The sequence below is a fragment of the Cajanus cajan genome, chromosome 5 (assembly GCF_000230855.2).
Source record: "Cajanus cajan strain Asha chromosome 5, NIPB_CcT2T_4, whole genome shotgun sequence".
Lineage (NCBI taxonomy): Eukaryota > Viridiplantae > Streptophyta > Magnoliopsida > Fabales > Fabaceae > Cajanus > Cajanus cajan.
This window is the reverse complement of record NC_138521.1, coordinates 63,643,454-63,657,575: the sequence shown is the minus strand read 5'-3', so window position 1 is coordinate 63,657,575 and position 14,122 is coordinate 63,643,454. Positions and strand designations below refer to the sequence as shown.

Below are 14,122 nucleotides of genomic sequence, written 5' to 3'. Positions count from 1 at the left end.
TAGTAAAACATTAATTAATGTTCTTAATGAAAAAATATACTTTCTATCATTTGACTATTTTTTTTTCAAATATAATTATTTTTGATTTAGATAAACTATATATCAATCTCAGCGAATTAGGTGTTACAGTAATAATTTAGCAAAAAGTTTTGATTGGTTTGTCAAAATCACTCTAAGAGTGTATTTAGATAATTAAGAGCGTAAATATTATTTTTTTATTTAAAGTGAAATGTGTTGTTTTATATGAAATTCAAAAAGAAAATGAAATTATAGTAATTTATGAAAATATTTTAATTACCTAATATCTAGAATTTCCAATTTCATGAAGAACTTGAAATATTATTTTTTATGCTAGCTTATCACTTGTTTAATATTGTCTTTCTAGCTCTTTCGTTTATCTTCTCACTTTTTTTTAATAAATTTAATTATTTATTTTTTAATTAATTTATTATTATTATTTTTATTTTCATCTCTCCTTTCCCTCTTTCTTCTCTATCCTGTCTCTTTCCTCTATTTATATTTATATTGTAAATGTAAATTATTAAATATTGTCTCATATTAAAATTATTTTTGAATTCTTAAATATTTAAAATCGGTCAATTTTCATTTTTGATAAAATTAAGTATTAGAAATATATAATTTAACAAAAACATTTTAAAAAATTGTATGTTATAGAAACTAAATTCTACTTTTCAAACTTATAATAATCTAAAATTAAAAAATAAAGAAAATATAAATCAAAACACATTCTCATTTCTAACACGTTGAACCACTACGGTCGTCAATCTAATGGTGAGAATTTAGAGTAATATATGTACATGTTCTAAATATGAACTTTTATGTTGTTACTGTAATTTTGATGGAAAAAGAATATTACCGTGGGCCTTACTAGTTATTTATGCTGGGCCGGCCCAGTCTTCTGAAAATGTCATCTTCCCCACCGCGTATCTAGTCCTTACCCTAAAACCCGAAAACCCCCATCTCCGTCTTCTCCAAACGACGGTGAGAGCAACCAACTCACTCACACATTCCACACTCACTTCCCACTCCGCCATGGATGACAGCTTGTACGACGAGTTCGGCAACTACATCGGCCCCGAGATCGAGTCCGACCAGGACTCCGACCGCGACTCCGACCCCGACGCCGAGGACACCGCCGCCGATCCCGACGACGAAGCCGCCCAGTCCGACGGCGAGGGTCCAAACAACGGATGGCTGACGACGATCTCGAACGACATGGAGAACCAGGTGGTGCTGGCGGAGGACAAGAAGTACTACCCCACCGCGGAGGAGGTGTACGGCGAGGACGTGGAAACCCTAGTTATGGACGAAGACGAACAGCCCCTGGAACAACCAATTATAAAGCCAGTGAGGAGCATCAAATTCGAGGTGGGAGTGAAGGACTCTTCAACCTACGTGTCTTCTCAGTTTCTCCTTGGGCTCATGTCGAACCCTACGCTGGTGCGGAACGTGGCGCTGGTGGGGCACTTGCAGCACGGTAAGACGGTGTTCATGGACATGCTGGTGGAGCAGACGCACCACATGTCCACGTTCGATGCGCAGAGCGAGAAGCACATGCGGTATACGGACACTAGGATTGATGAACAGGAGAGGAGGATTTCGATCAAGGCTGTTCCCATGTCGCTGGTGCTGGAGGATAGCAATTCCAAGTCCTATTTGTGTAACATCATGGACACGCCTGGTCATGTTAATTTTTCTGATGAGATGACCGCCTCTTTGAGGCTTGCGGATGGGGCTGTCTTGATTGTAGATGCTGCTGAAGGAGTCATGGTATTGTTTTTCATCTTTTTCATGTTTAGATTTTTGGGCATTACATTTGAGTAATAATAGGACTATAGGAGTGATAATATTGCTTGTAAGGCCTACCTTGGTCATTGGAAGTCATGCCCCAACTACGGATTTTTCTTTGGTTGTCAGCTTTAGCATACTGCCTGATCATGTCCTTTGACAAAAAGAAAATAGGAGTAATGGTATTGCTTATATCCCTTTTTCGTGTTTAGACTTTTGGGCATTGCATTTGAGTGATAATAAGAATATTAGTATTGGGAATGATCCCTTTTTCGTGTTTAGAAACTTTTGGTTATAGTATTGGAGTAAAAATATTATGGTTGTTGTGACCAATCGGGATTGGGTCTAGTCCCTCACAATGTAGTGAACCAAGGTTCAAATTTCCTTCAGGAAAAGTATTTATATTCAGGCTCCAACTTTGTTACAAATAGGATTGCCTCTGAAATGAGATTATGTGAGAAACTGAGAAACAAAAAATTATTGGTTTTCATATTTAGAGTGCGTTTGGGTATCCATTTACGCCCCTTTATACGGACGTTTCATACATTCCTATGCACAAATGTAGAAGGAAACACAAGGATGGATGCATGTTACGTCCAACTGAATGAGTTCTCAAGCACACCTAGTGTCTGAAGGGGATTCTGTGAGAAATCAGAAAAAAAAACAATGGTTGCCGTATAATCAGTTACTATGTTGTTGCAAATTGCAATACATTGAGTTATTAGTTTCTTGTGGTTTGTAGGTAAACACGGAGAGGGCAATACGTCATGCAATTCAGGAGCGGTTGCCGATTGTTGTTGTAATTAATAAGGTAAATGATTTCTTGTTTGATGTTAAGGGAGGGTTTGAGTTGTGGTCTTATTGTTTTGTGTTTTGACTTTAGGTTGACAGGCTTATAACTGAACTTAAGTTGCCACCGAAGGATGCTTATCATAAACTGCGGCATACTTTGGAGGTTATTAATACTCACATATCGGCTGCTTCCTCGATTGCTGGTGATGTTCAAGTTGTGGATCCAGTTGTGGGAAATGTTTGCTTTGCTAGTGCTACTGCTGGGTGGTCCTTTACATTGCAGTCATTTGCTAAGTTGTATGGGAAGTTGCATGGAATTCCTTTGGAGGCTAATAAATTTGCTTCTCGTCTTTGGGGAGACTATTATTTTCATCCGGATACCAGAGCTTTCAAAAAGAAACCCCCAGCCAGTGGAGGGGAACGATCTTTTGTGGAGTTTGTGCTGGAGCCACTTTACAAGATATATAGCCAAGTGATCGGGGAACATAAAAAGAGTGTAGAGACTACACTTGCTGAACTTGGAGTTACTCTAAGTAATGCAGCCTACAGATTAAATGTTAGGCCTTTGCTAAGGTTGGCATGTAGCTCAGTTTTTGGTCCTGCTTCAGGTTTCACCGATATGCTTGTTCAGCATATACCTTCTCCAAGGGAAGCTGCAATTAAGAAAGTTGATCATATATATACTGGGCCTAAAGACTCGTCCATTTACAAAGCCATGTCACAATGTGATAGTTATGGCCCCCTAATGGTTAATGTGACCAAATTATATCCAAAATCTGATTGCAGTGTGTTTGATGCCTTTGGTAGAGTTTATAGTGGCAAGATACAGACAGGACAGACTGTACGTGTTCTAGGAGAAGGATACTCACCGGATGATGAGGAGGACATGACTGTAAAAGAAGTTACAAAGTTGTGGGTGTATCAAGCTCGTGATAGGATGCCAGTAGCCGAGGCACCTCCTGGTTCTTGGGTTCTAATTGAAGGTGTGGATGCTTCAATCATGAAAACTGCCACTCTTTGTAATGTAGACTATGATGAAGATGTATATATATTCCGGCCTCTTCTGTTCAATACTCTATCAGTAGTAAAAACAGCTACCGAACCATTAAATCCAAGTGAGTTGCCAAAAATGGTGGAGGGCCTGAGAAAAATAAGCAAGAGTTATCCTCTTGCAGTTACTAAAGTTGAGGAGTCTGGGGAGCACACTATATTAGGGACTGGTGAGCTGTACTTGGATTCAATTATGAAGGACCTTAGAGAGCTCTATTCTGAAGTAGAAGTCAAGGTTATTTATTGTTTTTCTTGTTCTGTCATTAACTTTGGTTCTTTTTGGGGTTTGGCATTGGCTTAATGGTTAAGTTGTTCCTTTGTTGAAGATTATCTTGTCATTTGCTTTTGTAGGTAGCAGATCCTGTTGTCTCATTTTGTGAAACTGTTGTTGAATCTTCATCAATGAAATGTTTTGCTGAAACTCCAAACAAGAAGAATAAAATAACTATGGTAGGCATATATGGCTTAGTTCATATGTTGAACACTTTTTATCCGAGGCTGGTTTATTGTTAATGTCACTCACTTATGGTAACCTTGATCATTCTTTAGATTGCAGAGCCATTAGAAAGAGGTCTTGCAGAAGACATAGAGAATGGTGTAGTTAGCACTGATTGGAATAGAAAGAAACTAGGTGAATTTTTCCAGACTAAATATGACTGGGATCTTCTTGCTGCCCGGTCAATCTGGGCATTTGGCCCTGATAAACAGGTAAGTTCTCTCAATGGGTGTATTTGTCTTTTTGTCTGTCTCCCTGAGGCTGTGTAACATATGTAAGTATAATGCAGGGCCCCAATATTCTGTTAGATGACACCTTACCAACTGAAGTTGACAAGAATCTGCTGAATGCCGTGAAGGATTCCATTGTTCAGGGGTAATCGTACTGTACATTGAACTGTTTACATATTCATTTGATTAATTGATTGTAGTATTGTACTCTGATTATGAGGCTTTGTCATTTGACAGATTTCAGTGGGGTGCTCGAGAAGGACCTCTCTGTGATGAGCCCATCAGAAATGTTAAATTCAAGATTGTTGACGCAAGGATTGCCCCTGAACCACTTCATCGGGGATCTGGCCAGATCATTCCCACAGCACGACGTGTGGCCTATTCAGCTTTCCTCATGGCTACCCCTCGGCTTATGGAACCTGTATATTATGTGGAGGTATATACTTGCTATTATGAACTGGGCATATCAATTTTGATTGTAATCATTTGTGGTTTTTGACATTTTGACCAGTTGATGATCATATGTGGACCTGCATACAAGCTAATAATGGATTAATCAAATATGTCTGGAATAGTATAATTTTATTGAAGCTAATAAAAATAATATATTTGAACTAATTTTAGACTGTTGTCAGGACAACAGTGTTACTATTTTGCTGATTCTTGCTTTGATGGTAATGTTATTCTTTTGGCCTTTGCATCAGATTCAAACACCTATAGATTGTGTATCTGCAATCTACACTGTATTATCTCGAAGGCGTGGACATGTTACTGCTGATGTTCCTCAGCCAGGCACCCCCGCTTATATTGTTAAGGTTGGTGACTAACTTTTACTTATGAACTGTTTTAATGAATATTGCTTCTTTAGACTGCATAAGATTGATTGTGTGTGCATCAGAAATTTGGTTTTCTGACTTTATTATTCCCAACTTATCTCAGGCATTTTTGCCTGTGATAGAATCTTTTGGATTTGAGACAGACTTGAGATATCATACGCAAGGTCAAGCATTTTGTCTGTCAGTTTTTGATCATTGGGCTATTGTTCCTGGAGATCCTCTGGACAAAAGCATTGTTTTGCGCCCACTTGAACCAGCACCTATCCAGCATCTTGCCCGTGAGTTTATGGTGAAAACAAGGCGTAGAAAGGTACAGGCTTTTCCTCGTGGGACAATAACATTCCACATTTATGTTGAAACCTTCGTAGTTGATGATAACCTGCTTCTATATCCTTTTGTGAAATAACTGCCTAATGCAAAACATTTAATGCATGTTGCTCTTACATTAAATCTCTCAGGGAATGAGTGAGGATGTAAGCATAAGTAAGTTCTTTGACGAGGCTATGATGGTGGAACTGGCACAGCAAGCAGCAGACCTTCATCAACAAATGATGTGATTCTGTATAAAAGCTTCTGTCCAATTTGATCTTCATTTTGAGTTTCCACCGTTAAGCTGTTCCCATTATATGTGGTGCAAGCAAAATTGAAAGTGCTTTGCCATGCGAGTTGGCAGTATTTGGCACAGCTATTTGAAATGCCGGTGCAAGCTCCTATGCCATTGAAATAGTAGTCTCTGCTACCTTCTCTCGTCAATGCGAAAAAGCTATAGATTCCAGACGGGGTGGCTTTTGTATCTATTATTGATCTTGTAGCAGTACTGACATCTTTTCTTTTATCTCTCTCCGCTCCTCCTAAATTGAGAGAATTGTACGAATTATTGTACTTTTTAACGCCTTCAGACTAAATAGGTTCAACAAAATTCCATTTGCAACCAAGTTTCTGCCAATAGTTATGCAAGTTAGTGAAACCACAAAACCTTTGATAGTATCGTCTGGGCCTCGATTTTATAGATGTAGGTAGACAGGTGTGTAACTGTGCAAGTGTCTTGTATTGATGGAGATTTGCTGAAAAGCTTTTATTGATGTTTATATTGCTTTCTCACTTTATTAGTCGATGGTGAAAACAAACGTATAAGCATGATTCGTTTCTAGTGGGTCAATTCAGCACTTTTTATTTATGCATGTATTTTACTGTTCACGACGTAGCCCCTTTTTACACACCTCCGATTGGAAAATAAGTCACCCACTTGAATGCCGTTTCCTCATATGATAGACATGTCATTTAGGGATGGCAAATAAACCTGTCCGAACCCGTCCTGACTTTGACGGGGAATATCCGTTTTGACCGGGTACGGGTTTGGGTATGGGTAAAACCTGATAAAAAAATCGGGTACGGGTACGGGGTCGGGTATATACTAACCTGCCCCGTACCCGTCCCCGTCCCCATCCCCGTTCCCGGTTAAATATCCATCCCCGGTTTAATTATTTTAAAAAAATTAACATTTTAAATATTATTGTAAAATCTAAACGTCACGATGAGCAAGCAAACACTTAGGTTAGGGTTTCAATTTTTCAAATCTGATTCGCAGTCCAGACAACAACCCCTTTCCGCTTCTCTCTCTTACTCTTCACATTCACAGTCACCTTCTCCCATTTCACCCCATCCGCCACCGTCGTCACCGTCGCACCTGACGCTTCCGGCGACATCGACTTCATCCGAGCAAGCTGCAACACCACGCTATACCCGGACCTCTGCCTCTCCTCCCTTTCACGCTTCGCCGTCGCGGTGCACCGCAGCCACGCTAGCCTCGCCCGTGTGGCCGTCGCCGTTGAGGCAGATCCTTGCAGTTTCAATTGGGGTTTTGCTTTTCGAATAGGATCCAGATTGTTGAATACTTCTAACTTTTATTTATTTGATTTTTAGTTTAACGAAAAACCTACCATGACATTTCCTCCTGTACCTATTTCTATATTATTTGCTTCTCAATGTTGTTTGTGTTCATGCCAATCTTATAGATTCAACAGAGAGATGCATTGGATAATTTAAATTTTTTTTTTTTTTTACGAGTACGGGTACGAGTACGGGTATACCTGATACCCGACGGGGACGGGAATGGGACAAAATTTACATACCCGACGGGTATGGGGACGGGGACGGGTATGGGTTTCAGTCGTGGGGACGGGGACGGGTATCATGAAACCCGTACCCGCCCGGCCCGTTGTCATCCCTAATGTCATTGCATGATTTTATGTTGACATTGATTTTGTATGTCACCTTAACTTGGTTTAGGAAACGGAGCGTTGTTATTGTTACGGAAAGTGATTTTTCCTTTTTTCGAGTCTAATTTTTTTAAGTCATGATGGAGCTGGAAGGCCTTGATAATCATGTCATGTAGTTTTCAACAATAAGACGAAAGAGCATTTTGGAAAAAAATTGCATGATTATAATAAAGCAAGTGGAATAGTATTTTCGTGCGTATTACGTTACCCATTTTTTTTGTCATTCGTTACTCAATAGAATTATACGGAATGTCACGCTTCAAAATGGTCTCGGAAATTTTCTACTCTTAACTATTATTTATGTTTACTTATGTTGATCAAATAAAACCATCAAGGGCAAATAGATAGAAGCTTACAAGTAAAATGCCTGTGTGATGTCCATGTACAATGGTCCATATGGTTGACAAGAAACCATTTGATATTTATAATAGGAGGGTGATTGGGTCTGAAATTGTGTATCTTATATAAAAAATTTAGTGTATGGTCATGGTTTAAATTGTCTTATATAAAAAATTTAGAGTATGGTCATGGTTTAAATTGAAAGCATTGGGTTTCACCTACTATTTTCCTAGCTCGTGTTGTAACTTGTAATCGTGGGGCTTCTCTTGATTTCTTTCAAACTGGTTTGGAATAATTTAGGTAGCCTAAATGGTAAATTGATAGTTACATGAGGAGTGTCATCTTCTGAGTCAAAACAATAGTACGGTTACTTCATTACATCTCACGCTCCAAATTTTTTATGATTTCATCATTCTCTTTTGGGCAAAAATCCGATAGAAAATATTTCAAAATTTGAATATATAAAAATAAAAAAAAAATTATAGTAAATTTTATCTGAAAGGAAAGAGAATTCAATACGTCTTGGTTGTGAAAATCTGAATAGGACAAACCGTCCATTAGATCTCTTTGCTTCAGAACAAAACAATTCGAATTAGACTCAGCGCTATAAATGTTTTAATAATATTTGCTTTGATGTTCATGAATGGTTTAGAATATTATCAAGATTTTCGTCCTTGGACCATTGGGAATGGAATTACTTTGATGGTTTGTACAAGTATTTTTGTTTCACTAATAATTACTATTCTAGATACATCATGGCACGGGATTATTTTGACAAAACCAAATCAGATTATAGAGCAAGATTTGATAAGTATTAGTCAACAAATTGGAATTCATTTATCAACTCCATAATTCTTTTAGTTGCTTTAATAGGTGCAATTGTCGTGGCTCGCCAATAATAAATTTTGAGAACTAATAATAAAAATTCAAATTTAGGTTACGGAAAGGAAAGGTTCCCATTTTTTAGGATACTATGGGGAACAAATATCTAGTGGAGATGACGGGGTGGGGCCTGTAGTTCAGAGGATTAGAGCACGTGGCTACGAACCACGGTGTCTGCTTCAGCGGCTGCAACAGCTATAACAAAAATTGAAAAAATATTTCCTTTTAATTGTCGACTATCAAAAAAATCAGAAAAGCTTACGAGATTTATATTAACTACATTCAGTATAAGTTCAAGACACATAAGAGCTCTAACCATATTACTGATAAAACAAATCAAAGTGTAATTTGCTTTATTTCGATTATACACAAATATTTCAATACTAGCAATATGTTAACCTCTGAATTTGAAATTACTGCTTATATACCCGGTATTGGCCATAATTTACAAAAACATTTTGTAGTCTTAGTAAGAGGAGGTCACCAAATTCTGAGGAGTTGGTATCAATTTATGTCTAATTGCTCCACATATACTTCCTCTAACCATATTTTCTAAACGAACCAGGGCCAATCCAAACTGATATTGTAATAGATTTGGCAGTAGGTATGGGGAAAGTGCAAGCAGCACACAGCAATTATAATACTTGTCTAACGTATTCGTGAAATTTTTATCATACGTGCTGTATCTTGATTCTTGACATTTATACTTAGCAGTTAAGTTCTTCCGGATTAAATGGTAACCTGGTGTAATCCTCATTTTGAGTACCTCATACTCGATCATTAATCAATCAGTTATTTGCTTTTCACGTACACAACAACGAAAAAAGTAAGAGCACAATGCTACGATGTTGTGTGCATAAATCACATTGTACAAGATATACATAATTCGTGTTTCTCAGTTTCCCAATAATAACAATGGGAAAAATAATTATACAACGGTATGAATTTTATTTGAATTTGCATGTGGGTGTGTTCCTTACTAAGGGATCAGAAACAAGAGGAGGCAGAAAGGCTTTTTCATTGAGATGGATGAATTTATGTACATAGTCTCAGCTCAAAAAATCATTTATCTTGCAGACAAGAATGTTCTATCCTTCTAGCAAGCATTTTAGATTTTGAAGTCCCTCAGCAGATATGCTTCTTCTGACTCTAGGCCTTTCTACAACAACAGGAGGTGGTGGTTCAGAATGGAAACATATCATCACCACTGTCAAGTTGTCCGTTGCACCTCTCTTTATTGCTTCCCCTATTATCTCCTTGCAACACTGCTTCACATCATTGTGCTCTTGAAGCCTCCTTCGAGCAAAGTCCACAGCATTTTGGCTGCGGAAAACATCCCATATTCCATCACTGCCAATTATCAAGAACTCATCTTCTTTGGTCAATGTCATCAATTTAAGCTCAGGCTCAGCACTCAATGGTCCACCCTTTCCATTCATTTCCTTCATTCCTTCAAGATGCCAGTCACCTAGAGCACGAGTCACGCCTAACTGGCCGTTCAGGTAACCATCGTCTACGTATCCACCAAGGGACTCAATCCTCATCCTTTCTTTAATGCACAATGGCCTATGATCTTTGGACATTTCTATGGCCCCTCCACCACGGGACAACACAGCACGGCAGTCTCCAGCATTGGCTACAAGTAAAGACCTGTATACAAGACAATGACATTCATTTAGAACACTGAAATAGCTTCATCAATTGTCCCTTTGATATAATTCAGCTAAATGCTATGATTCCAGATTCATACAATTTGCAAAATTGGTGGATATAAGGGAACAAAAACATCTTGAAAGGAAAGTCATTATATGTCTGGTTAAACTTAAAAATGTTCGAGAATTTCGCTAATAAAAATAAAGAGTCACTTCTGGTACAGAAAAAATACTTATAGCTTGTCCATACAGGCTCAATGTCATATTAATTCACAAATATGAGCTGTGAAAATTATAGCGCGGTTATAAAAGCCGAAGGACAGCGGAGACAAATGCTCACCTTCCAAATATAATTGCAGTCAGTGCAGTTGTACCAGAAGACTCGAGAGAACACGTCCTTGCAAACTCTGCATCAGTCTCCAAAAATGACCTTTTGACAACCTTCTCAAGTTCCAATGGAAAGTCTGCGTCCTCAACAATCACCCGAGGCAGATGATCACGAACAAATTGTGCGGCACTCTTCCCTCCGTGCCCATCAAATACCTGAACAAACCAGTTTCAATTTACACGTCAAATCCTGAATGCATTTCCACCCATTCAAAATGACTAAAAGATGTTTAGAGTTTGTTTAGATACAAACTAGAAGTTCTTTTAAAAGATTCTCTACTTAAAAAAACTCTTTATTTTTAGCAAAGAGACTCTCTAAAACTCTTCTAAGCTTGTACCTAAATAGACTTTTAGTCTTCTTTCACTTTGAATGAGTTTTCCTAGCTTATATATTTTGCTTTACCCACAAGTTTCAAGTCATTCTGCTATACAACTAAAACTCCTAAATGGGAGGAAGGGGGTGACAATAATGAAGACTCCATGATCTCACCTTTAAGAAAGTTCAAACAAGGAAACATTCCCAACACAACAAGATGCTTGACCTCTCGTTTAGTTGAAATCATATAAAAAATGCACATACATAGAGTTACACCCTTAATAACCCAAGATTACTCTCCCTTTTATGTGCAATGACTATTTACTGTCTGTTTACATAATACTATAAGATATTATAAAATCCAATAATTTCGATATTGACAATGAGATCATAAAATTTGGTAAGTGAGATTTCACTTGCCAAATTTTTTGATTAGTTGTTATTTACTGATGTCGATATTATTGAAAAATACAATATCTAATAGTATTAAGTAAATAAACAATAATTAGTCGCCACATTTTTTTGAGTTGCACATGAAAGGAGAGTAATCTTAGATTATTAAGGGTGTTAGTTGATATATGTGCATTTTTATTAATTTGTTTGCTAAATTTTGGGAGTGGAAACTTTTGAGGCTTGAGTTGAAATTGTGCAATGAGACCACTTCTACTGAAGAAAAAACATATCTATTGAGAGAGTTTCTCATTGAATAATGTGAACACAACAAGATGCTGGACCTTTCTTTTTAGTTGTCCATCACTACCATTGACTAATTTCTTCCTTCTTGCTGGTCCCTATTTAGGGGTCGACTAAGAATATATATATATATTATGTTTATTATTACAAATATAATATGACTGTGGATGGGATAAAATGAAATTTAAGACAACAGGCAAATAGAATAATGGGTAGATAGCTTACACCATAAAAGGAAATAGCTTCGTCACAAAGTACGTTATTGCCAAATTTTTCTACCAAGTCTCCAATGCATATGTGGGTATCCTCCATGGAATGGCGATCTCCAATATCAGACCACTCTCCAGACCGAAGAGTAGGAACAAAGTTCATCAGGTTCTGTTTCTTGTCCACAATTTCTGCATCCTCACATATGCTTTCCAGCTAAAAATGTAGCACAGAAGATAAATCCAAATGAGCTAAGAAGATAAGAGAACCTTGTGCAGTGAAATAAAGTTAACAAACAGAAGGTGCATAGAAACCTCTGGATAAACAAGAAAAGTAAGAGACAGAACCACAAATATAAATCTGAAATTGTATTCAGTGTCAATTTCAGCAGTTTGTAACTGTCATGTCTAAGAAGTGACAAACTCACGATTATGAACCAACAAATTGTTATTGTGCTAGCAAATAGATATCTTTCAGAAATACTAATCGTGATTTACACGCAAGAAATGCAAGCTGGATTGACAACACAATCAATTTCCACATTTAGGTTACCAAATCAATCTCCATCACTTGAGAGTTGAGACTAACTAATTTCCAACACAACCAATTCCAACATCAGACAACCTTCGACAATCACATCCGAGAGAATTTCAAGATCACGGAACCTTCAGAGGCCATATTTCACTAAGCAGGTTTTCTTCTTCAAAGATAAACAAGAAGACTCCGAAAACAGGATTAACAGCCATATGGGCAGACACAAACCAAAATCTAATTCAAAAAAGGACAACTAAAGAGAAATCCATGACTTCACAAAAGGTAAAAAAAAAAAAAAAAAAAGTTAACAAGATTCTTGAATAATAGCAATTAAGTACTATTGAAAGTGTGGCTACAGATTAAAACTACCTTAGAGTATAAGAAAACTAAAGATTAGAGAGAGAGAGAGAGAGAGAGCCCATAAAGGAACAGAAGAAAGAGAAAATGAGGGAAGGAAAAACTCACAGGAAATGAATTTGCAACACTGATCTGGTCAGAGGGAGTTCTAAAAGAAGAGTCTTTTTCCCTGTTATCCATGTGGGCATGCAAGAGATCACAATGCAAAGGCCATGGCATCCTTCTGTTATTATCAACGTTCTTCTCTATGTCTTCATCAACTTGCTCTCCATCTTGCACACACATGGTTACAACACTTGTGGCCAAGTGGCACCTTCAACTCAGCAACTGGCACTCACATTTGCAAGCATGGAAATTATGAAGAAAGAGTCACACTCGTACACAACTCCACATAATAAGAAACTTGATGGAATTTTGTTGCTTACACCACAGAGAGAGAAAGAGAGAAGATTCTTAGAATATGTTGGGACAATGATGGCGTTGTGTGTGTTTATATATATTAGTGTCAGCGGAAAGCAGTGTGAAAGGAGAGAAGAGGAGCCGTTAAGTCCCAGATTTTTCTATGAAAGCGTGGTCCAAAATTGTTGGTTGAGTTTATTAGGTGATTTTTATATAATAATGTTGTTGGTCACAAAATAACATGTCTTTTTCTATGCTTACCTATCTTCTTGTCATCCCAACTAGTTTTCTTTTTTTATATTCATTTCCCTCTCTTTTCTGCCAAATAATAACACCCCATGAGAAAAATCTTGTGCGATATTTATACTTAAATTCCATCTCACTTTCTTTTTTTCCTCCCTAGCTCCTTGCATTAATTTGTGGCTTCTAACAATCACAAGTAGTGCTTAGTAGTTCAAACTAGGGATAGTTTCCATGAAAATAAGGGAACATAATTTCCATGGAAATAAGGTAAGTGGAGAGTTGGAATATTGACCATGGATTTTTTGAATGTCAACATTTTTTTAGTGTTATAGTTGAGTGATAGTTCATTTTTTATTGGTTTTCCTTTCTGATTCAGTTAAATCAATACATTTGTAAATTAGTTTCTTTTTATGGTGATATATATATATATATATATATATATATATATATATATATATATATATATATATATATATATAAACTGTTGTAATTTTTTTATACGAACTATACTTCATATGTAAAATATACAAAAATTAAAAAAAATAAGATAATTATATACAATATTAGAGATGGTACTAATTATTTCCTAGTTAAATAATAAAACTGAAATTAATATGTTAA

At 37.0% G+C, this 14,122-nt stretch overlaps 2 protein-coding genes across 2 annotated transcripts; one reads left to right on the top strand and one right to left on the bottom strand.

Annotated features, from left to right (window-relative positions):
* The first annotated feature begins 901 nt into the window (after window positions 1–901).
* On the top strand, window positions 902–6,319 carry LOC109807930 (110 kDa U5 small nuclear ribonucleoprotein component CLO). Its single transcript, XM_020370662.3, has 10 exons — window positions 902–1,791; window positions 2,552–2,620; window positions 2,693–3,886; window positions 4,003–4,101; window positions 4,201–4,359; window positions 4,437–4,522; window positions 4,615–4,813; window positions 5,082–5,192; window positions 5,317–5,523; window positions 5,672–6,319. The coding sequence occupies exons 1-10, from the start codon at window positions 1,054–1,056 to the stop codon at window positions 5,768–5,770; spliced, it is 2,961 nt and encodes a 986-aa protein (XP_020226251.1). The 5' UTR covers window positions 902–1,053; the 3' UTR covers window positions 5,771–6,319.
* A 3,214-nt stretch (window positions 6,320–9,533) lies between these two features.
* LOC109809594 (putative protein phosphatase 2C 27) lies at window positions 9,534–13,335 on the bottom strand. Its single transcript, XM_020372938.3, has 4 exons — window positions 12,968–13,335; window positions 11,987–12,184; window positions 10,706–10,908; window positions 9,534–10,363 (listed from the first exon to the last, which is right to left on the bottom strand). Exons 1-4 carry the CDS (start codon window positions 13,142–13,144, stop codon window positions 9,802–9,804), a joined length of 1,140 nt encoding a protein of 379 aa, XP_020228527.1. The 5' UTR covers window positions 13,145–13,335; the 3' UTR covers window positions 9,534–9,801.
* Between the last annotated feature and the right edge of the window lie 787 nt (window positions 13,336–14,122).

Bases quoted from the DNA above. Each gene is read 5' to 3' on its own strand.
- LOC109809594 (XM_020372938.3), bottom strand. From the start codon at position 13,144: ATGTGTGTGCAAGATGGAGAGCAAGTTGATGAAGACATAGAGAAGAAC. The intron at 10,909-11,986 runs GTAAGCTATCTA...TGGTTTGTTCAG, and splicing joins AAGCTATTTCCTTTTATGGT to GTATTTGATGGGCACGGAGG. The intron at 10,364-10,705 runs GTGAGCATTTGT...TCTTGTATACAG, and splicing joins ACTGCAATTATATTTGGAAG to GTCTTTACTTGTAGCCAATG.
- LOC109807930 (XM_020370662.3), top strand. From the start codon at position 1,054: ATGGATGACAGCTTGTACGACGAGTTCGGCAACTACATCGGCCCCGAG. The intron at 4,102-4,200 runs GTAGGCATATAT...ATCATTCTTTAG, and splicing joins AGAAGAATAAAATAACTATG to ATTGCAGAGCCATTAGAAAG. The intron at 4,523-4,614 runs GTAATCGTACTG...GTCATTTGACAG, and splicing joins AAGGATTCCATTGTTCAGGG to ATTTCAGTGGGGTGCTCGAG.